Source organism: Microcaecilia unicolor, chromosome 3 (assembly GCF_901765095.1).
Source record: "Microcaecilia unicolor chromosome 3, aMicUni1.1, whole genome shotgun sequence".
Classification (NCBI taxonomy): Eukaryota; Metazoa; Chordata; class Amphibia; order Gymnophiona; family Siphonopidae; genus Microcaecilia; species Microcaecilia unicolor.
Window position 1 is genome coordinate 48,968,431 of NC_044033.1, and position 25,228 is coordinate 48,993,658.

Here is a 25,228-nt window from a genome sequence, read left to right on the forward strand (position 1 = left end):
GCCTCCTCCTGAGAGCCTTACTTTCCCTCTTTTATCAAGGAAATGGTGGCTGCCATTCCATTTCCTTTGAAGGTGAAGGATGAGCCAAGAACCAAGATGCTCCAGGTCCTAGACTACGAGTCTCCTCCTAGAGAGGCTGTGACTGTACCACTGTATGAGATGCAGGACATTCTCGTGCTGAACTGGGAGTCCCCTATGTCCCGGTACTGCCCAGAAAGATAGATACCGTGTACCGGATTCACAGCACCCAGGGGTTTGATAAGCCTCAGTTGCCTCATGATTCCCTTCTGGTTGAATATGCCCTTAGAAGAGCCAAGAGTTCTAGTGTCTATGCTTCGGCGACACTAGGCAGAGAAGCTAGAACCTTGGACTTTTTTGGAAGGAAGATGTTTCAGGCCTCTATGTTCATGTCACGTATGTTGGAATGTATTGTATTTTACATGCATTGCCTGTCACCTATTATTTCTCTGTGATTACTCTGTGACCTCTGATGTGAATTACTTAGAGAGGTCACACAGCTATGCAACTTCCTGTGGGGGTTTAGATGCAGCAGACACAGCACATGCAGCACATGGAGCACATGGAGCTCATGATCTCTCCTAACCTGAGAGGATCTATGGTGGTGTGAGCATCCATTACCATCTAAGCACATGGAAGGAGCTGATAATACAAATGTATAGTAATATGTATATATAAGCCTGTCTGATTATAATCTAACTACAAACTGTGAGTAAACAGATGTTTTGTTACTTCAACTTTAAAGTGACTCAGCAGTGAATTATTCAGGGGTGAATGAGAGAGAGATGAAGAAAGAAATTAACATTTCTAAAGCTGAAGCTGTGTGTACTCAAATCTGCTAATTATTTACTACAAATAATCCAACAAAAGGGTTATGGGCCCAGGGCTCAGGAATTGAAAAAGAAGAGAAATATTACCAGGCAGAAAAAAAGGCCACATTTTTCTCTTAAGTTTTAAAGGAAAGATTCAGTCTGTCTCTCTCTCCCCCCACACAGCAGACAGAAGGCTAAGAAAATGGCTGAGGGAAGAAATTCACCATTGTTCTATTCTCTCAAGGTGCCTAAATTAACTGAGTTTAATTATCAGAAGTGGGAACTAAGATTCATATGTCTCCTTCGAGCAAAAAGATTAAATATATGCTTAGACCAAGACAGAACAGCTGAAAATATGGCTGAATGGGACAATGCAAACTATTATGTGAAGTGCATGCTTTTGGAAGCTCTCTCAGAGAAACAAGCCATATTAGTGGAGGGAAAAGATACACCAAAGGACATTTTATATAAACTGAGAACTATGTATGCAACTACATATGCAAAGCAGCAACCAATTTGGTTAGCAGAGTTGAATGAAACCAAATTAAGGGATAAAAGTAAATGTAATGATCACATTATGTATCTTATGTCTTCATTTCAAAAGCTAGAACTTTCTGGAATTCCCATGTGTGATGCATTGAAAAGAGCATTTCTTTTTACCTCACTATCAAAGAAGTTTGATGTTTTTAGGTCTGTAAATGAGGCCATTGAAGGGCAATCTTTTGAACAGGCAACATCAAAACTAAGGCAGGAATGCATAATAAATGATTCTGAGGAGATGTGTTCTCAAAGCAAGTCAGAGAGAAATGAAACAAATTTCTTGGCAAAGAACAGAGGAAGGCGGAGCTATGGGAAAACTCCACCCAAGGGCAAGCTGATTTGCTACTCATGTGGAAAGGAGGGACATGTATCTAAATGGTGTAAGGAAACACAAAACACTCCCTCTAGCTCACCTAAGCCAATGGAACTAAAGAATTTTCAAACCAGGAAATGTATGAAGGACAAAGATAAACACAAGGGCTTTCTAATGGCAGAAAAATCTTTGACTATGGTAAATAATAATTCAAATGAAAGTACTTGGATTTTGGATTCAGGGAGCACATGCCATTTAACCAATTGTAAAGATTTCTTTCAGGAAATGTGTCCAGAGGAAGGTATTCTTAAAACTGCAAACGCAGGGACTGCTAAGATCCAAGCAAAAGGTATTGGATTCTTAAAATGCAAAGTGTCTAATGAAGTTAAAGAAATTCCTGTAAGTGATGTCTTGTATATTCCCCAAGCAGTTTGCAATATGCTTAGTGTATCTACATTAGATAAGAAGGGATTTGTGATTCATTTTGAAAACAGTAAGTGCACAATCTCTAAAAATGATGAAGTGTATGCTGAAGCTTTTATGCATAATGATGTTTATAAGCTGAACATTTCAGGTGAAGCCTCACATATGGCGCAAGTAAGGAAGAATGATGGTAAATGTAGTCCGGAAATCTGGCACCGCCGCCTGGGACATCGTGATTTTAAGGTGATCCAGGATCTTTACAGTAAGCAACTGGCCACCGGCATTCAGATAAGTGCAGATGCTGGTAAAATGGAGAAATGCATAGACTGTGTTACTCAAAAAGGTGTGAGACCCTCATTTCCTGCATACACAGGAAATAGGAGTAATAAAGTGCTGGACTTAATACACAGTGACTTATGTGGACCGTTTAATATCCCATCATTGGGAAATAACAGATTTGTGCTAATATTCTTGGATGATTTCTCTAGATACTGTGTGGCCTATTTGCTGAAAGAAAAAAGTCAAGTCACAGACATGCTGAAGAAATACGTAGCCATGGTGAGCAATAAATTTGAAAGAAAACCAAAGGTTCTTCAGACCGACAATGGTGGTGAGTTCACTTCACAAAGCATGCGCACATTTCTAGAACAAGAAGGCATTCAACATATCACAACAGTAGCTTATACACCAGAGCAAAATTCTGTTGCAGAGAGAAAATTTAGGTCAATTGTGGAAATGACCAGATGTATGCTGTCAGATAGCAATCTCCCTAAAAGACTATGGGGGGAAGCCATTCTCACAGCAGTGTACCTACAAAACAGAATGCCAACTAAAGGCGCTGAGCGCACACCACATGAGACATGGCATGGTAGGAAGCCAAACCTGTCACACATAAGAACATTTGGAAGTACAGCATATGCTCATGTACCAAAGCAAAGAAGGCATAAGCTGGATTCCACAACAGAAAGGGGCATTTTAGTTGGCTATGCTCCAGGACACAAAGGATATAGAATTTTGAATCTGAAAACTGGCATTGTTGGCATAAGACATGTTACATATTTTGATGAAAACAAAAGGGTTGATAAAGGCTGGATTATCCCAGATGAGCCTTATCATCCAGAATATGAAACTAGAACCATAATAGACATGCCAGTGTATATAAATGCCATACCAAGGCAGATGTCTGAAAGCAACTCACCTGTATCTAACGAGGAACAGGCAGAGGAAGCAGACAAAGAAAGGATCATTGAAGAAGACAGTACAGTTGGAGAAGGGGAATCAATTGGAGAAGGACTCTCAGATTTAGAGGATGCGGAAAGGTCAGACCAACCTGTTGTCAGACGCTCATCCAGGGAAAACAAAGGTGTTCCACCCCCAAGACTGTCTTACCTAACAAAGTCAGCAGAAGCTCAAGAGCCCTTAACATGGGATGAGATTGAGAAAATGTCAGCAGAAGAAGCTGCTGAATGGCATAAAGCTGCACAAGAAGAAATTGATGCATTGGATAAAAATAATACTTGGATTCTTACAAAATTACCTCCTGGCAAGAAAGCTATAGGATGCAAATGGGTATTCAAGTTAAAAAGGAATGCACAAGGAAAAGTGGAAAGGTATAAAGCCAGATTAGTGGCAAAGGGATATCTTCAGAAATATGGAGAAGATTTTGATGAAGTGTTTGCACCTGTAGTGAAACACACGACAATCAGAACACTTCTGAGCATTGCAGTCTCAAAAGGCATGCAAGTCAACCACGTTGATGTGAAAATAGCGTTTCTTCATGGAGATATAACTGAAGACTTGTACATGGAACAACCAACAGGTTTCATAAATACAAAACAAAGACAGCTAGTATGTAAATTAAACAAAGGTCTTTATGGATTAAAGCAAAGTGCAAAATGTTGGAATGAAAAATTGCATGAAATATTGACAAATTTAGGATTTAAGCAAGGTGAAGCAGATAAATGCTTGTACACTAGGTGCACAAATGGACAATATGCATACATTTTAGCTTTTGTTGATGATCTGCTCATTGCAAGCAAAAGTGAGCAAGAGTACAAGGACATTGTAAAGTGTTTAAACCTCAATGTTGAGATAAAAGAACTTGGTAATGTGTCATACTATCTTGGTATAGAAATTGAGAAACAAAATGATGGTTCTTATCTTCTAAGCCAGAAGCAGAAAATAAATGAGCTTATTGAAAGTTTAGGTATGCAAGATGCCCAAGTTGTAAGCACTCCCATGATCACTGATTTTCTGAAGGATGAAACAGTAAGAGAACCTTTACCAGATAACATCCAATATAGATCAGCCATAGGTAAGCTTTTATATCTAGCTACCACATACAGGGCTGATATAGCAAATGCAGTAGGAATTTTGAGCAGAAGGGTCAGCTCACCTACCAAATCAGATTGGACTGCAGTTAAAAGGATGGTAAGGTATTTAAAGGGTACCATTGATTGTAAATTAAAGATTTCAGCCAATAGTAATCCAAAACTAATATGTTACTGTGATTCAGATTGGGCAGGGGATCATTCTGATTATAAATCCACAAGTGGATATGTGTTTATGTATGGAAATGTACAAATTTCATGGGCCAGTCATAAACAAAGTATTGTGAGTTTGTCTTCTACAGAAGCTGAATACGTGGCCGTATCGGAAGCGTGCAGAGAACTGATGTGGATTGAAAAACTTTTGCTGGATTTTGGAATAGCTGAAAAGAGACCAATCCAGATAATGGAAGATAATCAGAGCTGCATCCGACTGTTACAGAATGACAAGGTTCAGTCACGCACCAAGCACATCGCAACGAAATACCACAACGTGCGAGAGTTGGCGAAAGAAGGGGTCATCAGTCTACACTATTGTCACACCAGTGAGATGACAGCTGACATCATGACCAAACCGTTACCCAGAGAACATTTTGTGAATTTGCGTATAAAGCTTGGACTTTGTATGAATAAATAATTGCATGACAGTTATGCATGAGAAGGGGTTTGTTGGAATGTATTGTATTTTACATGCATTGCCTGTCACCTATTATTTCTCTGTGATTACTCTGTGACCTCTGATGTGAATTACTTAGAGAGGTCACACAGCTATGCAACTTCCTGTGGGGGTTTAGATGCAGCAGACACAGCACATGCAGCACATGGAGCACATGGAGCTCATGATCTCTCCTAACCTGAGAGGATCTATGGTGGTGTGAGCATCCATTACCATCTAAGCACATGGAAGGAGCTGATAATACAAATGTATAGTAATATGTATATATAAGCCTGTCTGATTATAATCTAACTACAAACTGTGAGTAAACAGATGTTTTGTTACTTCAACTTTAAAGTGACTCAGCAGTGAATTATTCAGGGGTGAATGAGAGAGAGATGAAGAAAGAAATTAACATTTCTAAAGCTGAAGCTGTGTGTACTCAAATCTGCTAATTATTTACTACAAATAATCCAACAACGTATACAATCGTGCTAGCTCTTCATGAGCGGATACTCGTGGGACTCGGTGCGCAAGCTGCTACATTTGGCTGACATCTCTCCCACTGGAGCAGGCCAAGTCACTTTGCCAGTTGGCCAAGCAGCAGATGGTGTGTTGTAGGTTCTTGACCAGAGGCACCTACGACACTTTTGATGCGGCATCCAGGATCTCTGCCCAAAGTATAGCAATGTACAGTGTGATGAGGTGTATAGGACACTGCCCCTCACCCTTAAGAGAATTCCCTCTCTAATTAGCCTGGCCCACCTTATAAGAGAGCAAGTCCCACCCCAGAAGGGGCAGAGACAGAACTGGGAAGTTTAAAAGACAGGGCCAGATAGAAGTTAAGGAGGCCCAGGGGAGGAAGAGGAGAAGCCCCAGCGTATGCCCCAACTAAACAAATCTATGATCTGGCTGAGTTAAGCCAATCTTTTTGTGTTTTCATTACAAGCTTGCTGAGGTCTGTCGGGAACCAGACCTGAACTTTGACAGAGACTTGAAACCTCATGGCTTTGTTTGGGGTGTGGCAACCCCGGCAGCCACAAACTACTACTACTACTACTTATCATTTCTAAAGTGCTACTAGACGTACGCAGCACTGTACACTTGAACATGAAGAGACAATCCCTGCTCGACAGAGCTTACAATCTAATTAGGACAAACAGGACAAACAAGAGATAAGGGAATATTAAAGTGAGGATGATAAAATAAGGGTTCTGAAAATGTGAATAAGGGTTAGGAGTTAAAAGCAGCATCAAAAAGGTGGGCTTTTAGCTTAGATTTGAAGACGGCCAGAGATGGAGCTTGACATACCGGCTCAGGAAGTGTATTACTACTATTTTACTACTACAATTTAACATTTCTAAAGCGCTACTAGGGTTACGCAGCGCTGTACAATTTAACATAGAAGGACGGTCCTTGCTCAAAGAGCTTACAATCTAATGGACAAATGTACAGTCAGTCAAGTAGGGGCAGTCAAATTGGGGCAGTCTAGATTTCCTGAAAGGTATAAAGGTTAGGTGCCGAAGGCAACATTGAAGAGGTGGGCTTTGAGCAAGGATTTGAAGATGGGTAGGGAGGGGGCTTGGCGTAGGGGCTTAGGAAGTTGATTCCACGCATAGGGTGAGGCGAGGCAGAATGAGCCTGGAGTTGGTGGTGGTGGAGAAGGGTACTGAGAGGAGGGATTTGTCCTGGGAGTGGAGGTTTAGGGCGGGTAGATGAGGGTAGAGAGGTAATGAGGGGCTGCAGACTGAGTGCATTTGTAGGTGAGAAGGAGAGGCTTGAACTGTATGTGGTATCTGATCGGAAGCCAGTGAAGCGACCTGAGGAGAGGGGTGATATGAGTATATCGGTTCAGGCGGAATATAAGACGTGCAGCAGAGTTCTGAATGGATTGAAGGGGGGATAGATGGCTAAGTGGGAGGCCAGTGAGGAGAAGGTTACAGTAGTCAAGGCGAGAGGTAATGAGAGCATGGATGAGAGTTCGGGTGGTTTGCTCAGAGGAAAGGGCAAATTTTGCTGATGTTAAAGAGGAAGAAGCGACAGGTCTTGGCTGTCTGCTGGATATGCGCAGAGAATGAGAGGGAGGAGTCGAAGATGACTCCGAGGTTGCGGGCAGATGAGACTGGGAGGATGAGGGTGTTATCAACTGAGATCGAGAGCGGAGGAAGAGGAGAAGTGGGTTTTGGTGAAAAGATGATAAGCTCGGTCTTGGCTATGTTCAGTTTCAGGTGGCGGTTGGACATCCATGCAGCAATGTCGGATAAGCAGGCCGATACCTTGGCCTGGGTCTCCATGGTGATGTCTGGTGTGGAGAGATACAGCTGGGTGTCATCAGCATAAAGATGATACTGGAAACCATGAGATGAGATCAGTGAGCCCAGGGAAGAGGTGTAGATTGAAAAAAGAAGTACATAAGTACATAAGTACATAAGTAGTGCCATACTGGGAAAGACCAAAGGTCCATCTAGCCCAGCATCCTGTCACCGACAGTGGCCAATCCAGGTCAAGGGCACCTGGCACGCTCCCCAAACGTAAAAACATTCCAGACAAGTTATACCTAAAAATGCGGAATTTTTCCAAGTCCATTTAATAGCGGTCCAAGAACAGATCCCTGGGGAACTCCAACAGAGAGCGGGATGGGGTGGAGGAAGAACCATGAGAGTGTACTCTGAAGGTGTGGTGGGAGAGATAGGAGGAGAACCAGGAGAGGACAGAGCCCTGGAACCCAAATGAGGACAGTGTGGCAAGAAGTAAATCATGATTGACAGTGTCAAAAGCGATGGATAGATCGAGGAGGATAAGGATGGAGTAGTGGCCTCTGGATTTGGCAAGGAACAGGTCATTACAGACTTTAGAGAGTGCTGTTTCTGTCTAGTGTAGAGGGCAAAAACCAGATTGAAGTGGATCGAGGATGGCCTGAGAGGAGAGGAAATCAAGGCAGCGGCTGTGAACGGCACGCTCAAGTATTTTCGAGAGGAAGGGTAGGAGGGAGATGGGGCCATAGTTGGAGGAACAGGTAGGGTCAAGTGATGTTTTTTTTGTGGAGAGGTGTGACTACGGCGTGCTTGAAGGTGTCAGGGACAGTTGCAGTGGAGAGAGAGAGGTTGAGGATATGACAGATGGAGGGGGTGACAGTATGAGAGATAGTGTTAAGTAAATTGGTGGGGATGGGATCAGAGGAACAAGTTGTGCTTTTCGAGGAGGAAAGAAGGCGGCCGGTTTCCTCCTCAGTGATATCAGGAAAGGAGGAGAAAGAGTTGGTTGGTTGGTTGAGGGAGAGGGTTGAAGAGGGAAGAGGAGGAGGTGGCTTGGTAGTGAATTCAAGGTTGATCTTTTGCACCTTGTCGCGGAAGTAGTCAGCCAGTGATTGAGGAGAGAGTGAGGGGGGGTGGGAGCGGAGGGCACTTTGAGGAGGGAGTTAAGGGTGGCGAAGAGACGACGAGGGTTGGAGCTGAGAGAATTGGTCAATTGGGTGTAGTAGTCCTGTTTGGCAAGGAATAGGGAGGACTGGAAGGAGGATAGCATGAATTTGTAATGAAGGAAATCTGAATAGGTGCGAGATTTCCTCCAGAGGCGTTCAGCAGATCAGGCGCAGGAGCGAAGGTAATGGATGCAAGGGGTCAACCAGGGCTGGGGATTAGTACACCTTGTGGGACGGGAGATGAATGGTGCGAGGGTGTCCAGAGCAGAGGAGAGAGTAGCATTGTAAGCGGAGACAGCCTTGTCGACAGACTCTGAGGACATGATGGAGGGGAGAAGATTAGAAATACTAGAGGATAAGGTGGGAGGGTCAATAGCCTGGAAATTCCTGGAAGTAGTGGTTAATGTTGGGGCGGGGCTGAGGGGAGGGTGAAGTGTGAAGGTGATCAGGTGATGATTAGAGAGAGGAAGAGCTGAGGCGTGGAAATTGGAGGGTGAGCCGGAAAAGGAGAGGACAGGCATATGGTGCATCAAGATAAAAGGAACGGAGTCTGGAGTTAGCAGTGGAGGAGAAGGGTGTAGATAAGAGAGATTTACCCAGTGAACGGAGTTCCCGGGGAGGAATATAGGGAGAGATGAGTGTGGAGAGGTACTGAGGAGCTGCAGAGTGAATGCACTTATAGGTCAATAAGAGGAGTTTGAACTGTATGCGGAAACAGATAGAAAGCCAGTGAAGTGACTTGAGGAGAGAGCTAATATGAGCATAACGACACTGGCGAAATATTAGTCGTGTGGTAGGCCTGCTGCCAGAGGCATGTTTAATAACACTATGGCCTGGGCCCTGTGAATTAACAGGCCCGGGAATCCTGTAAATAAATATTTTGCATTCATACTTGTCCAACTGTGTTATTCCACTGGCCCACTTCCCACCCTCGCTTGTGGTCTCGCACATAGGCTCTCATGGCTGCATATCTCTGACTTGGAACCAGTGGTTCAGCAGAGATTGGCGGATGCCCCATGCCAGGGGATAGCCTTTTTGGAGAGAAGATTGAAGAGGTCGGTGACCAGATCAATAAACATACTGTTAGTATCTCTTCCTTCTCCCACCAGGCGCCTTCTGCATATGCCTTCTCTTCTGGGAGGTCTTTTGGCAAGTTGAGAAGGGGTACTTACTACTCATCAACAGCACGCACCTGAGGCACCTGCTGGTCCCCAATTAAAGCAAGGGACGAGCTTTTGACTGGTTCCAGCAGAGCATACCCACTGTCCAAGTGTCCATGCCAGATGACTTGCCGGTCAGAGGGATACTAAAGTATTTTCACAAAAGCTGGCTTCATCACCTCCGACCAGTGGGTTCTCCAAATTGTCCAGCTCAGATACGCCCTCAATTGGTATCAGAAACCTCCAAATTGCCTACTGAGAACTCATTACTTCAGCTGTCAGTATGAGCAGGTACTTGCAGAGGAACTCATTTCCTTTCTGAAGGTCCATGCATTTTAGCCTGTTCCACGAGGGGAAAGGATTCTACTCCAGGTACTTACTCATGCAAAAGAAGACGGGGGATGCGTCCCATCCTGGCCCTAAAGGCCATGAACAAATTCCTAGTCAAAGAAAAGTTTAAAATGGTTAGAATGGAAAATCATTGGCTATCCTCTCTGGACTTAAAGGAAGCATATATGTACATCCTGATACTTTCAGCCCACAGGAAGTATCTACAGTTTTGATTGGAAACACAGCACTTCCAATACCGTGCATCAGGTCCCAGGGTATTTACCAAATGTCTAGTGATAGTTGCAGCGTTGCTGTGCAGACTGGGAGTCCATGTGTTCCCTTATCTCAGTGATTGGCTGGTGAAGATCACTTTGGAGGACTGTGCTCGGGAGTCCATATGGAGGACTATTCAGATGCTCGAGCTACTAGAGTTCGATGTTGCGATTGTTGGGACACATGGCATCCACAGTTTGTGATGCCCATGATACATCTTCACATGAGAACTGCCCAATGGACCCTAGATTCTCAGTGTGGTGCCAAGCCACAGGGAACCTGGAAGATGTCATCCAAGTGTCCACGGAGCTTCCTCGCTCCCTGTTGTGGTGGACTATTCGATCCAATTTGACTCTGGGACTTCCATTCCAAATTCATCAGCCACAAAAATTGCTGATGACGGATGCATCTTGCCTGGAGCGGGGAGCTCATGTAGATGGGCTTCACACTCGAGGTACTTGGTCTGCCCAGGATACAGCTATGCAGATCAATCTCCTAGAGTTTCGGGCTATTTGGAACGCTCTAAAGGCTTTCAGAAATAAACTGTTTCACCAAATTGTACTAATTCAAATGGACAACCAAGTTGCAGTATATTACCCCAACAAGTAGGAGGGTCACCAGATCATGCCCTCTGTGTCAGGAGGCCATTTGGATGTGGCATTGGGATCTGCAGCATGATATGCTCCTTTGCACTACTTATCTGGTGGGCAGAAACAGCAGTCTGGCCAACAGACTGAGCAGGATAATGCAACCGTATGAGTGGCCTCTCAACTTGAACATTGCCTGCGAGATCTTCTGAGCGTGGGGTACCCCCTCGGTGGATCTCTTTGCCACTCGCATCTATCACAAGGACCCTCAGTTCTGTTCAAAGCTCAAGGCCCATGACAAACTAGCGTCGGATGCCTTCCTTCTTCATTGGGGAACAGGTCTTCTGTATGCATATCCTCCCATATCTCTTGTGGGGAAGACTTTGTTAACTCATGCAGGACTGCAGGACCATGATACTGATCGCTCCTTACTGGGCTCGACAGAACCATGGAGATTGGAGTGTTTTCCAACCATCATCATGCAGATCGAGGGGTCTCTTCTTGGTCCTAACTTCCAGTCTTGGCCCTCACGGCCTGGATGTTGAGAGCTTAAAATTTGCTTCCTTGGATCTGTCAGAGGGTGTTTCCAGGGTCTTACTGGCTTCCAGGAAAGTTTCCACTAAGAAGTGTTGCTCTTTTAAATGGAGGAGGTTTGCCGTCTGGTGTGAGGGCAAGGCCTGCGATCCCATTTCATGTCCTATACACATCCTGCTTGAATACCTTCTACACTTTTCCAAGTCTGGTCTTTAGACCAACTCTGTAAGGGTTCACCTCAATGTGATTAGTGCTTATCATCAAAGTGTAGAGGGTAAGCCCATCTGTGGACAGCCTCTAGTTCGCTTCATGAGAGGTTTGCTTTTGTCAAAGCCCCTTGTCAAACCTCCATCAATGTCATGTGACCTCATCATTCTCACCCAGCTGATGAAAGCTCCTTTTGAACTTCTGAATTCCAGTAATCTGAAGTACTTGATCTGGAAGGTCATTTTCTTGAAGGCTGTTACTTCAGCTCGTAGAGTCAATGAGCTTCAGGTTTTAGTAGTGGATGCACCTTATACCAAATTTTATCACAACAGAGTAGTCCTCTGCATGCGCCCTAAGTTACTGCTTAAGGTGGTGTCGAAGTTCCATCTGAACCACTCAACTGTCTTGCCAACGTTCTTTCCCTGACCTCATGCCCATCCCGGCGAGAGTGCCTTGCAGACCTTGGACTGCAAGCGAGCATTGGCCTATTATATGGAGCGGAGTAAGCCTCACAAACAGTTCGCCCAACTGTTTGTTTCTTTTGATCCCAACAGGATCGGGGTTGCCCTCTCTAATTGGCTGGCAGATTGCATTTCTTTTACTTATGCTCAGCCTGGGCTGACCCTGGAGGGTCATGCCAAGGCTCACAATGTCAGAACCATGGCTGCGTCGGTAGCCCATTTGTGGTCAGCCTCCATTGAGGAAATTTGAAAGACTGCAACATGGTCTTCGGTCCACACATTCACATCACACTACTGCCTTGAGCAGGATATCCGACGCAACAGTCTGTTTGGACAGACAGTATTGCAGAATCTGTTTGGGGTCTAGAATCCAGCTCCACCCCGCCACCCCGCCCCCCCCCCCCCCCCCCCCCCCCCCCCCCAGGCCCATTTTCTTCTGTTCCAGGCTGCAAGCTCACATAGGTTGTATATAGTTTCAGGTTAATCTGTGTTCTTTCCTCGCCATTGTGAGGCCCAATTGACAAATGGTTGTTTTTGGTGAGCTTGATAGCTAGGGATTCCCCCATACATGAGAATAAATAGGCCTGCTTGTCCTCAGAGAAAGCAAAGATACTTTCCTATTGCAGGTATTCTGAGCACAGCAGGCCTTACATTCTCATAACCCTCCCATGTCCCCTTAGAGTTGTCTCCTTTTTTTGCCTTTTTATTATATATGCTGTAATATTGTACTGCGATAACTACGCTCTTGTGGAAGGCGGGAAGACACTCGCTCATGGGCAGTGGAGTGTGTCTTGCACTCCACAGCTCTTCATAGCATCATAAGCTCTGGACCAGGCAATGCAGGATCGCATTAACCATAAATGAGAATATAAGGCATACTGTCCTCGGAGAATACCTGTTACATGTAAGTATTTTCGCTTTACTGAGACAATCAATTGGAAGATTATAGTTTGTCCCATATTGTTTTCTGTGGCCCCTTAGTAAAGATTTTGGATTCTCACCGGGCCACTACTAGCTCCAAGTTATCACAACCAAATGAGTTAGTCCTAGGTTTTCACGTGCTACTTAAAAGCAGACGAGGATATTCAGCTCGTGGCAGTCAGCAGTTTTTGAAACGCTGACTGCTGTGGGCAGATTTGGGACTAGATAGTCAGTGCTAGCCCATATCTTATATGATAATTCTCACCTCCAACATTCTATGCGTTTGCCTGCCTGTGTCCGTAACTTTCTTCACAGATGGGCTCCGAAGCCCTAGCTGATATCACTAGACCCATTATGATGCATCCTATATAATAATTCTCACCTCCAACGTTCTGACTTGCCTGGGACCGTGGCTCATTCCGAGTTGGTCTGCTAGGCTCTGTAGATCAGGCTGACACCACCGTAGTCATTATGATGGCAACTTCAGAACCCGGGGAAAAAAAAAAAAACATGACTCACAGCTGATCCATGTCCAGAGGAGGGTCGCTGGACATGGGTGGCTGGAGGGGGGGCAGGGGAGAGAGGAGGGTCGCTGGGCATGGGTGGCTGGAGGGGGGGCAGGGGAGAGAGGAGGGTCGCTGGGCATGGGTGGCTGGAGGGGGGGCAGGGGAGAGAGGAGGGTCGCTGGACATGGGTGGCTGCAGGGAAGCCGAGAAAAACCTTGCTAGTGTCCGTTTCATTTGTGTAAGAACATGAATAGCCATATTGGATCAGACCAATGGTGCATCTAGCCCAGTATCCTGTTTTGCAAACAGTGGCCAAACCAGGTCACAAGTACCTGGCAGAAACCAAATCTTGGCAACATTCCATACTACAAATCCCAGGACAAGCAGTTGCTTCCCCATGTCTATCTGAATAGCAGACTATATGGATTTTTCCTCCAGGAATTTGTCCAAACATTTTTTAAACCCAGATACACTAACTGCTGTTACCACATCCTCCGGCAAAGAGTTCCAGAGCTTAACTATTTGTTGAGTGAAAAAAATATTTCCTTCTATTTGTTTTAAAAGTATTTCCATGTAACTTCCTCCAGTGTTCCCTAGTCTTTGTACTTTTAGAACGAGTAAAACATTGATTTATTTCTACTCATTCTACACCACTCAGGATTTTGTAGACCTCACCCCTCATCTGTCTTTTTTCCAAGCTAAAGAGCCCTATCCTCTTTAGCATTTCCTCATACGAGAGGACTTTAATCCCCTTTATCATCTTGGTCGCTCTTCTTTGAACCTTTTCTAATTCTGCTATATCTTTTTTTGAGATACGGTGACCAGAACTGAACGTAATACTCGAGATGCGGATCCACCGGAGCGATACAAAGGCATTATAGTATTTTCGGTCTTATTCACCATCCCTATCCTAATAATTCCAAGCATCCTGTTTGCTTTTTTGGCCACTGCCACTGCACACTGAGCAGAAGATTGCAGTGTATTATCTACAACAACACCTAGATCTTTTTCTTGAGTGCTGACTCCCAAGGTGGACTCTAGCATCAGGGAACTATGATTCGGATTATTCTTTCCATGTGCATCACCTTGTATTTGTCCACATTAAATTTCATCTGCCATTTGGATGCCCAATCTTCCAATTTCCTAAGGTCTTCCTGCAATATTTCACAGTCCACACATTTTTTTTTAACAACCTTGAATAGTTTTGTATCATCTGCAAATTTAATCACCTCACTTGTCATTCCAATTTCCATATCAGTTATAAATGTTAAAACGAGGTCACGTGATGCTGTAGCAGTTGGCAGACATGTGCTCAGCTAGATCCTGGGCCCTGGGCCCTATGCTCCTTTTTAAACTGCTCTATACTGTTTTTTAAACTGCTCTAGATTTACGTGAGTGACATTACAACACTATAATCACGTCCTTGGAGTGCACATGGACAAATTTCTGTGCTGGGAGAGTGGCAAAATGTCTTCTAGAGGGGGAAAGAAACCCAGAGAAGGCAAGATGGTGGCCCTTTTACCTGCAGCAATTTCGGAGATCATGGAGATAGTGTAGGCGGATATAACAAAAGACATTTCAGGAGCTTTGGGCCCCCGACTTGACTCTTTAGGGGCAAATTTATCACTTGGAAAACCTGCTTACTGAGACACGGTCGTGCACTACAGAGTTAGAGGCACGTGTGTTGACCATTGAGGATGCAATACTCCCGGAGCTGGCATATTTGGATGCTTTGAAATTAAACCTACAACAGCGATCTGACAAATTGGATGATTTGGAAAACCGTTCCAGATGAGGAAATCTGATTTTTGGGATTCCCGAATACTATAGCAGAGGCTTGTTTGCTTACCACTCTGGAGGACTGGCTTGCCATTGAATTTCTAATGGGTGGTAACTCTGGGTCTATAAGGTTGGAAAGAGCGCACCGCCTTGGGCAACGAGCCACTAGGGACCTGAGGCCTCAAGTGGTGATTGCGAAAATACATAACTATGCACATAAAGCTGAGATTGCCAGTACAAAACAAAACGAAATTCTTTATTATATGATGGCGCTCCGATTTACAGGCAGGTGAGATCTTGAGGAATCACAATGCCCAAATAGTAGGGCATTGTGATTCCTCAAGATCTCACCTGGCTGTGTTTGCTCAATTTTAACCCCTTAATCTCTCACTTGAGCCTCAAACTGCAATTGTGGCAGCATTTGCCTTTGTCTATCTCGGGCCGAATTGTCTTATATAATATGGTATTGATACCACGATGTCTATATGTGCTGTAAATGCTGCCACTTTTGATATCGTGCACTCATGGTAAGCTCCTTGATGGCTTGCTAAGCATTTTTTTATGGGGTAGAAAGCACCCTCGCTTACCCATGGCGACACTATATAAACCGCAAGAGAAGTGGGGAACTGGGCCTTTTAGACCTGCACCTTCTTTAATTGGCAAGCGGGATGCATCATATCACTTTTGATACTTGGGCCTCCCATGGTGCACAATACTTATTCCATATAGTTACAGAAAAGGGCAAAATATGTCCTATGGCAGACTTGCAATGGGAGTATGGACTCGGGAATAGCACATATTTTCAATATTACCAACTGAGACATTATCCAGCTTATAATCGAAAGAGAAAAACGCCTATATTTCGACCCAAATCGGGAGATGGGCATTTTTCTCGCAAAGGCGCCCAAATCGGTATAATCGAAAGCTGATTTTGGGCGTTTCCAACTGCACTCCATTGCGGAAACGAATAAAGTTGATGGGGGGGTGTCGGAGGCGGGACTGGGGTGTGGTTATCAGCCGAGGAGAAATGGGCGTCTGTAGCTGATAATCGAAAAAATAAAAGGCGTTTTTATCGCGATTTTGGGTCACTTTTTTTGGAACCTTTTTTTTCACGAACAAGTCCCAAAAAAGTGCCCCAACTGCCCAGATGGCCACTGGAGGGAATCGAGGATGACGTCCCCGGACTCACCCAGTGGTCACTAACCCCCTCCCACCAAAAAAAAACCCACTTCAAAAACTTTTTTCCCAGCCTGTATGCCAGCCTCAAATGCCGTACCCATCTCCATGACAGCAGAATGTGTTCGATCCTCTCACAGCCTTTCCCTGAGTCAGATGTGGCTCTCGGGTGCACTACAGGGTCACATCAGCATTGCATTGTGGTGGGTGTAGGGTATTGGGCTCCATGATTTCATTAGCTTGTGTTACAGTCTCACGATGTTGGTAGTTGATAGGCTCTTCTCCCATGGTGCTTTTCCCCCTGCCTACTGGGTCAGAGTGTGCCCTGTTGTGTTTCCTGTTGTAGTCCATGCGGTAGTGGCCATTTTTGTAAGCCAGTTTTAGTTCCCTTTCCTGTGTTAGCCACGTTAGACAACTTAGTTCTTACCTTGAATGTGGCTGAAAGAGGGCATTGTACAGCATTCTGCCAGCTCTGACCTACTGCTAATCTCAGTACCAGGGAGACTCGTTGCCAGTGGGGCAGAACCTCTGCAGTTAACTGTGAGTAAACGTGCTTATTCCAATAAAGGACGTTTTTGGAGAGATTAGCCTTCAGGTGTCAACTGGTGTGCCAATGTTATACAGCAGCAACAAGTCGTAGAGGCCTGCATGTATGCAGGTCCCTGGAGCACTTTTAGTGGGTACCGCAGTGCACTTCAGGCAGGTGCACCCAGGCCCATCCCCCCCCCCCCACCTGCAACACTTGTGCTGGTAAATGGGAGGCCTCCAAAACCCACTGTACCCACATGTAGGTGCCCCCTTCACCCTTAAGAGCAATGGTAGTGTTGTACATTTGTGGGTAGTGGGTTTTGGGGGAGGGGGGTTGGGAGCTCAGCACCCGTGGTAAGGGAGCTATGCATGTGGGAGCTTTTTCTGAAGTCCACTGCACTGACCTAGGGTGCCCAGTTGATGTCCTGGCATATCAGGGGGGCCAGTGTACTACCAATCCTGGCCCCTCCCACGACCAAATGGCTCGGATTAGGACGTTTTTGAGCTGGGCGTTTTTAGTTTCCATTATCGCTAAAAAAAACAAACGCCCAGCTCAAAAATGTCCATTTTTTCGAAAATACGGTTCGGCCCGCCCCTTCACGGACCCGTTCTCGGAGATAAACGCCCATGGAGATAGGCGTTTGCGTTCGATTATGCCCCTCCACGTGGCCTCTCTGCCGGCCATGTCACTTTCTTTATTGGCCCATGAGGCCTACGCGGAGATCTATTGGTTGGATGCACAACTGTTTGTCCCCTTAAAATGTTGGGCAGAAGCCACAAAAGCAGAAGACTGTGGTCCACTATGTGTAAGAATCCTCGCCAAAAGAGTAGTGAGATCAGCAGGGCTCTTCCAAGAACAGGAGGCCGATAAGTAGAATGGAAATACTTTATTAGGTAAATCCCGACACGGCACTGTGTTTCGGTGAAGTGCCTGCCTCAGGGGTCTATAATAAATAATACAAAATATGTAAATAAAAGGTTATAAACATGTAAATAAAAAAATGTGTGTGTACATACATATGAAGTGAAACAACCAAAATATATAAAAATAAAATGCGTAGAGGAGCAGTCAAGGGAGTAGTGGGGATCTGATATTTCTGTACCAGGTCTCCATCAAACAAATTTCCAGCAGGGCATGAACTTCCAACTGATGAGAATTCCAATATAGGAGAACCAAGAAGGTACATAAGGAGACAGGGGAAGCAGGAAACAGACCTAGAGTTACTTCCCCTGAACGCTTTAGGCCTGGGAGTTTCCCAATTTGTGTGGACAACTATTCACAAACTGGCCTGATTCCCCATAATTTTGGTTCGTCTATATCTTTTTTTTGGCTCTTCATCTTTGGAGAGCTGGTAGCGTCCCAAGAGCATAGGTTCGTCTGTACGTTTTTCAGAAGGTGCAAGCAATTGTTGAAACAGAGGGGCCAGATGTGCCACTCGCCAGGATGAAGCCCTCTTTTGGGCTTGTTCTTGAAAGCGTATATTCATGTGAATACATAGAGCATTGAGTTCATCTAAGGCTATGGAGAGCTCCCAACCAGTGAGTTCATCCTTGATCTTCCCTGCTAGACTGTGCCAAAATATGGCCACCAAGGCTTCTTGATTCCAATGCAGTTCTGCTGCTAACGTCCGAAAAGGAATAGCGTATTTTCCCACAGAAGAAGAGCCCTGTTGAAGGTGTAGGAGTTCACTGGCAGCAGAGGACGGTTGTTCACGTTCATCAAAAACCAGACGAAATCATCTTAGAAAGGCAGTAAGGTCCGTAAGAATTGGATCCTGTTATTCCCAAAGCGGTGTTGCCCAGGCAAGGGCCTGGCTGGACAGCAATGACACGATGTGAGTCACCTGTACACGGTCAGAGGGAAAACAAGCTGGTTGCAATTCGAACTGCATTAAACATGAATTCCCTGGAGGCCTGAGGAGTCCCATCAAACCAAGATGGAACAGGAATCCGGATAGTAGCTGCAGCCACCTGGGGTGGTGCTTGGGCCGTGAGATTGGGGTTCCGAGTAGTAGTAGCCCTCAAGGCCATCAGCTGAGCACACACATCCTGGAGTACACCAGAAAGCTGTTGCAGCTGGTTTTGCTGTACAGAGACAGTATTTGTGGCTTTGATGGGTGAGGTTTATAAGGCAATTTTATAGAGAACAGGGCATGCTGGTAGACTTTTTAGATTTGTCAGCTGCTCTTGACATTATTAATCATGCCCATTTGAGGAGATGAAGAGATGGCAAGATGATTTTGTAGTGGAGTAGAAAATTAACTATGAATCACATAGGGCTCGGTGTTGTCACTAGTCTTGATATCTTTTTAGCTTCATTGTGTGCTGTATTGGCATCAGTCAGTTTGAGGTTCCATCTTTAGGTGGATGACATTCAGATTTTTGTTCCACTTCATACTGGTGGTTTGAAGGAAAGTCACTAGCCCAATGGTAAGCTACAGGTTGTTGGTAATTGTCTGCACAGTACTAGTTTGTCTTAGTGTGTATAAGACAGAGGCACTTTAGTTTAGAGGGAATGGGATGCAGGATGCTGTGGTAGATGGGGTATTAATATTCTGCTGCAGGATTCTGTTAGGAACTTGGGTGTTCAGTTGGACAGTGGTTTAATTTTCAATGATCATATAGGAAGGCTTATTCATTTAGTTTTTTGGTAGCCTAGATTGATTCAACACAACAGATTGTTTTATCTTACATAGGATCAGGTTTGTGTGGTGGTTCAAGTATCAATCTTCTCCAGGCTTGACTGTGGAAATACACTTTTTATGTGCTTGCCGAAGGGGCGGTTGCTGCAGAAAAATGCAACTCATCTAGTGGGTCAGCTGGGTAGTAGGGAGCATGTCACACCAGTTTTGAAGAGACTCCATTGACTTTAGTGGAGTTCAGGAGCATTTTCAAAATCTTAGTCCTGGTGTATGGAATGGAATGGCACTATCTGGCAGATTTACTAGTCCGCATCAGTTGTTGGTGAAGTTATGTTTGGCAGATACAGAACTGCTGCAGCCACCTTCAGGTAAGGAGTGGCGGGCGGTTGGAGTTTATAAAGCACAGGGCTTTTTGGATGGTAGCTCCAAGTCTATGGAATAGGCTACCAGTGTGGGTTTGTCAAGAATCCAATTATATGCACTCTTGTAAATAGGTTAAAGTGTGGTTTTAGGAACAAGCTTTCTGAGAGGCTTGAGGCCTGGATGAATTTTCCCAGAATGTGAGGATAAATTGACAATATTTGGCCAAAGAACATTAAAAAGGATGTAGCATATTAATAAATGATCTGGAAATCAGAAGGGCAAGTGAAGTGTTTAAATTTGTGGATGACATGAAACTATTCAAAGTTGTCAAAACGCATGTGGATTATGAAGAATTGCAGAAAGACCTTACAAAAGACTGGGCATCCAAATTACAGATTAAATTTAATGTAGACAAATGCAAAGTGATGCACATTGGGAAGAATAATCTGAATCATAGTTATCTAATGCTAGGGTTCACTTTAGTAGTCAGCAGTCAAGGATAACACCTAGGTGTCATTGTAGACTATACGCTGAAATCTTCTGCCCAGTGTTTGGCGGCAGCCAAAAAAGCAAACTGGATGCTAGAAATTATTAGAAGAGGAATGCAAAATAAGATCAAAAATTAATGCCTCTGTATCACTCCATGGTGTGATCTCACTTTGAGTATTGTGTTCAATTCTAGTCGCCGTATCTCAAAAAAGATATAGCAGAATTAGAAAAGGTTCAAAGAAGAGCAACCAAAATGATAGAGGGAATGGAACTGCTCCCATATGAGGAAAGGCTAAAGAGGTTAAGGCTGTTCAGCTTGGAAAGGCTGAGGGGGAATATAATTGAGGTCTACGAAATCCTGAGTGGATTGGAACAGGTGATGGTGAATAAATTTTTCTCTCATTGAAATTGCAAGAAAATACATTTAAAACAAATAGGAGGAAATATTTTTTCACTCAAAGAATAGTTAAGCTCTGGAGCTCGTTGCCGGAGGATGTGGGTAACAGCGGTTAGTGTATCTGGGTTTAAAAAAGGTTTGGACAAGTTCCTGGAGGAAAAGCCCATAGCCTATTATTGAGATGGACATGGGAGAAGCCACTGCTTGTCCTGGTCCTGGGATTGGTAGCATGCAATGGTGCTACTAATGATGTTTCTGCCAGGTACTTGTGACTTGGTTTGGCCACTGCTGGCAGTAGGATACTAGGCTGGATGGACCATTGGTCTGACCTAGTATGGATGTTCTTATGTTATGTAGGTAGCAGAGAGAATGTACTGTTTTTAGGCTGTTGTAAATAGCCTCGGTATTGTCATAGAGGCAGTAAATAAATGTGAATAAAAAATAAATATTTCATCTTATGGGCTGCTGTTCCTCCCAACCTGCCTCTTCTGGCCCACATGGGTTACTACTGCTTCCTGGCCTGCATTTACATTGTTTTCAGCCATCATCGTCTTCCAGATTTTTGCCCCTCTCCCCAAAGAATTGTTCACCACCACCTGGGAGGGAAGGACAGCGGGGCATGACTCCTGGTTTACCTAGTTCTTTACCTATTAAATTCTTCTTGAAAAATATTGTCTTGCTATACTTTTTTGAGTTGTAAACCACTTTAGGTTGACCTTTGTTTAAGAAAAGCAATCTATTACTGTTTGCAAGTGACCCTTGTAAAATTAAAAGAAAAGCAATCTATAAATGTAACATAAAATGAAAAACATTCACCAAGTCCGCAATCAAGATTAGAATGACATAGATTAGCTAAGGTGTAGAACTTTTAGATTAGAAATTGATAAGAATATGTTACATTTTTTTCAGCAGCTTGGAATTTATGAATCATGACAGACTGGTGTAAGAAAAGTCCTCTAGATTGGAAAGATTACATGAACAAAGAAATCAAGGTGACAGCAGATGAGAAGAATGAGTATCGGGGATGGGTTTTAACAGTAGACCCAGTGACTGCAAAGTAAGTTATTAGTGAGGTCTGGCTTATCTTGTGTGTAACAGCCTAATGATGGGAAAGCCAAAATTTGTTTAACTGAAGAAACAGCATCGGTCGGTCGGTCGCAATAAGCAGCTCCTGGTGCATGTAGATATTTACTTTGAGGTTGATTTATTCAAAATGAGTTAATTGGTTAAGTAGGCTCATATCTGGTTAACTCACACTGATTGGACCCCGAGGGAATATTCAGCGATACTTATCTGGACAGTGCCACTGACTATCCCTTCTAACCACTAAAGCTGGAAGTGCCAATATTCAGCCCAAGTGGGCGCTAAAATTTACATGCCAAATACATGCATGAATAATGACATATATAAATGCCAAAAATCTGCCTAAGCGTTATTCTGTAAATATATGTAGATCTTACATAGCATGTATTTGACAGAGAGGCGTACATGGACAGAGCCTGGGCAAAACTCATTATTTATTCATACAACTTACAGAATAATCACACTGTCACCTTTTATCTAAACACACATATACGTTTCCCTCACTGCTTAATGTCCTCTGCCAACCTTTATCCTGTGCATAGCTGCCTCTTCCCCCACTAACCCTTCAACTTCAGCCTGCTCCCCGACTTTATACCCCACTTCCTCCCTCCACTTCCCTTCACATATGTGTTGCCCTTCATTATCTAATATGGGAAAGGGAAGGGAAATGGGGCTTGATATACTGCCTTGCTGAGGTTTTTGCAACTACATTCAAAGCGAGGTTTACATATATTTAGGTACTTATTTTGTACCAGGGGCAATGGAGGGTTAAGTGACTTGCCCAGAGTCACAAGGAGCTGCAGTTGGAATCGAACTCAGTTCCCCAGGGTCAAAGTCCACTGCACTAACCAGTAGGCTACTCCTCCATCCTCCATGCCACTCCATTCTTCTTTTGTATACTTTTAATTTACAATGCTTCCTTTTCACCACCAGCTGGTATGTGAAGCATACCAACAAAGATGAGATTTTGTGTGCCCATCTCCCTCCCCCACACCATATTCTCCCATAGCATCAACTCTCACTCTTTGTTCCCTCCTTGTAAATTGGCTGAATCCTCCCTTTGTCCCCTTCGCTAACATAATCCTCCTCTCCCCCCACTTTAGTGGAATATTTGATTTTCATTTCCCCATAGATGCCACTAGTCATTCCTACTGCTCAGCTTCTTCACTGTACTTTTTATTCTGAATGTCTGTTAATTTTTCCAATATAACTCAGTCTACTCCTACAACTTAAGAGCCGGAGCCTCCAACCCTATCAAATGGCCTACAGTGTCACACCTCACATCTATCACTCTCATTTTGATTAATCTTCTTTTACTTCTGATCAGCCCCAAATAACAAGTGCTTGTGGTCTAAATCCAACTCCCTCCTTGTCATATCCTTTATTACCTCACCATTGTCTTCCAATACTCCCTTATTTTTGGGCATGGCCATCTAACGTGCCAAAAAGAACCCTCCTTATCACAATCCCTCCACTGTCTGTACATTGCTGTTGAGAATTTTCTTCAACCTTGCCAGAGTCATATACCACCTATAAAGAATTTTGTAGCATTCACCTTAATCAAGTTGCTTATTGGATACTTGCAAACCTCCTTAAAACCCCTCCTTCATGCTGTCAGTTCCTCACCAAATCTTTTTCCCATGTCTCCATAAATTTGAAAATATCCATCCTAAAAGTTCTCATATATTTTTGTTATTGCCCACTTCAGTGCAGTCGTGGACTCTTACAGGCCTTGGATTTGACTCATACTCCTTTCTTCACGGCCTCCTCTGTTCCCATTTAATGTTGTACTTGTATCACTGACAGGTAGATCCCCACCAAGTGGCCGAACTCTTCTCAATGCTCACTAAAAGAAGGAAATCTTCTCTCCTCCTATAGCAGTATAGTTTTGTACCCTTTCAGATGCTGTTTGTCTTCTGACCATCTAATTTTTATTTCTTTACAGCATAGTCTTGGTAAATGTTCTGGAAGACGGCAAAGTGTCTGTCACAGTGGTGATGGGCCATGCTGTGCAGAAGGTGGACATACTAGATGAAGGGAATGATGAAATAAAAGAGAGACTGGCATATTTATTCATGCCAGAAGAAATCAAAACCTTTAGTAAAGAGGACCTGGAGAAGCGGAAGAACAGTCTGAAGAGCTGGCTGGAGCAAAACCACATTCCTGTGACACAACAAGGTGATGAACAAAGAACACTATGTGTGGCTGGTGTGTTAACCATAGACCCACCCTATGGGCCAGAAAATTGCAGCAGCTCTAATGAGATTATTTTGTCCAGAGTCCAGGCCCTCATCCAAAGTGCTATCACTCACTGATTACCGAATGGAGACTGGTCTAGGAACTTTTATCAAACTGCTTTCATACATGTTTATATTTGGTTGCTTTAATGTTATTTTAGTGTAACATACTGTTAAGAATTATTCTGTGCCTAGTTTTCTGTGTACTAAAGTCAGCTGTTGATATAACAACCTTACTGAAAACATGAGCCCTAAACTCATTTTGAGGTAACTCCAGTCAGTTTACTTATTTCATACAAATTGCTGCTGTACTTCTGTGCTGGACTATTGGTACAGTGTCATCTGTAAAAAGATACAAACATGTATTATCAGATTCATTGAAACATCTTCAGTAAAGCAGGAAATTGTTTAAACTCAGCTCCTATTGTTGTGGCAGTCGCCCTTCACTTGATAAAAAGTTTCTTGGATGCAGCTCCGTGTCTGGTCATTCAGATATGTTCTCTTCCACTTTAAAGACAAACAGAGGATAGTGGCTTATATCCAAGTTGACAGTATCTCAGTCAATGTAGGGTGAAAAGAGGATTAGTCTACAGCAACTATCCACCTGCAGCCACCTTCTAAGAGTCTCCTTTTTTTCTTACATTGACTGGAGTACGTAAGTATTGCCTCACTGGGACAGACCAAAGGTTCATCAAGCCCAGCATCCTGTTTCCAACAGTGGCCAATCCATGTAACAAAAACCTGGCAAGATCCCAGAAAACTTGATACATTTTATGCTGCTTATCCCAGAAATAAGCAGTGGATTTTCCCCAAGTCTTTAATAATGGTCTATGGACTTTTCGTTTAGGAAGCTGTCCAGACCAATTTTAAACCCTGCTAAGCTAACCGCCTTTACCACATTCTCTAGCAACGCATTCCAGAGTTTAATTACACATTGAGTGAAGAAACATTTTTTTCAGATTCATATTAAATTTAATACTTTGTAGCTTCATCACATGCCCCCTAGTCCTAGTATTTTTGGAAAAACAAATGATTCACGTCTACCC

The 25,228-nt window shown here is 43.9% G+C and overlaps 1 protein-coding gene across 2 annotated transcripts in view; it reads left to right on the forward strand.

The window, feature by feature from the left end:
- Nucleotides 1-24,599, forward strand: part of GEMIN6 (gem nuclear organelle associated protein 6) — a 42,566-nt gene extending 17,967 nt beyond the window's left edge. Inside the window, exons 2-3 of one of the 2 annotated variants that reach the window (XM_030195896.1) lie at nt 21,772-21,919; nt 23,891-24,599. In XM_030195896.1, coding sequence (XP_030051756.1) covers nt 21,792-21,919; nt 23,891-24,260 — 498 coding nt within the window. In that variant the 5' untranslated portion in view covers nt 21,772-21,791 and the 3' untranslated portion in view covers nt 24,261-24,599. The remainder of the gene's footprint in view (nt 1-21,771; nt 21,920-23,890) is intronic. The other variant, XM_030195897.1, reaches the window with a different exon arrangement.
- The last annotated feature ends 629 nt before the right edge of the window (nt 24,600-25,228 follow it).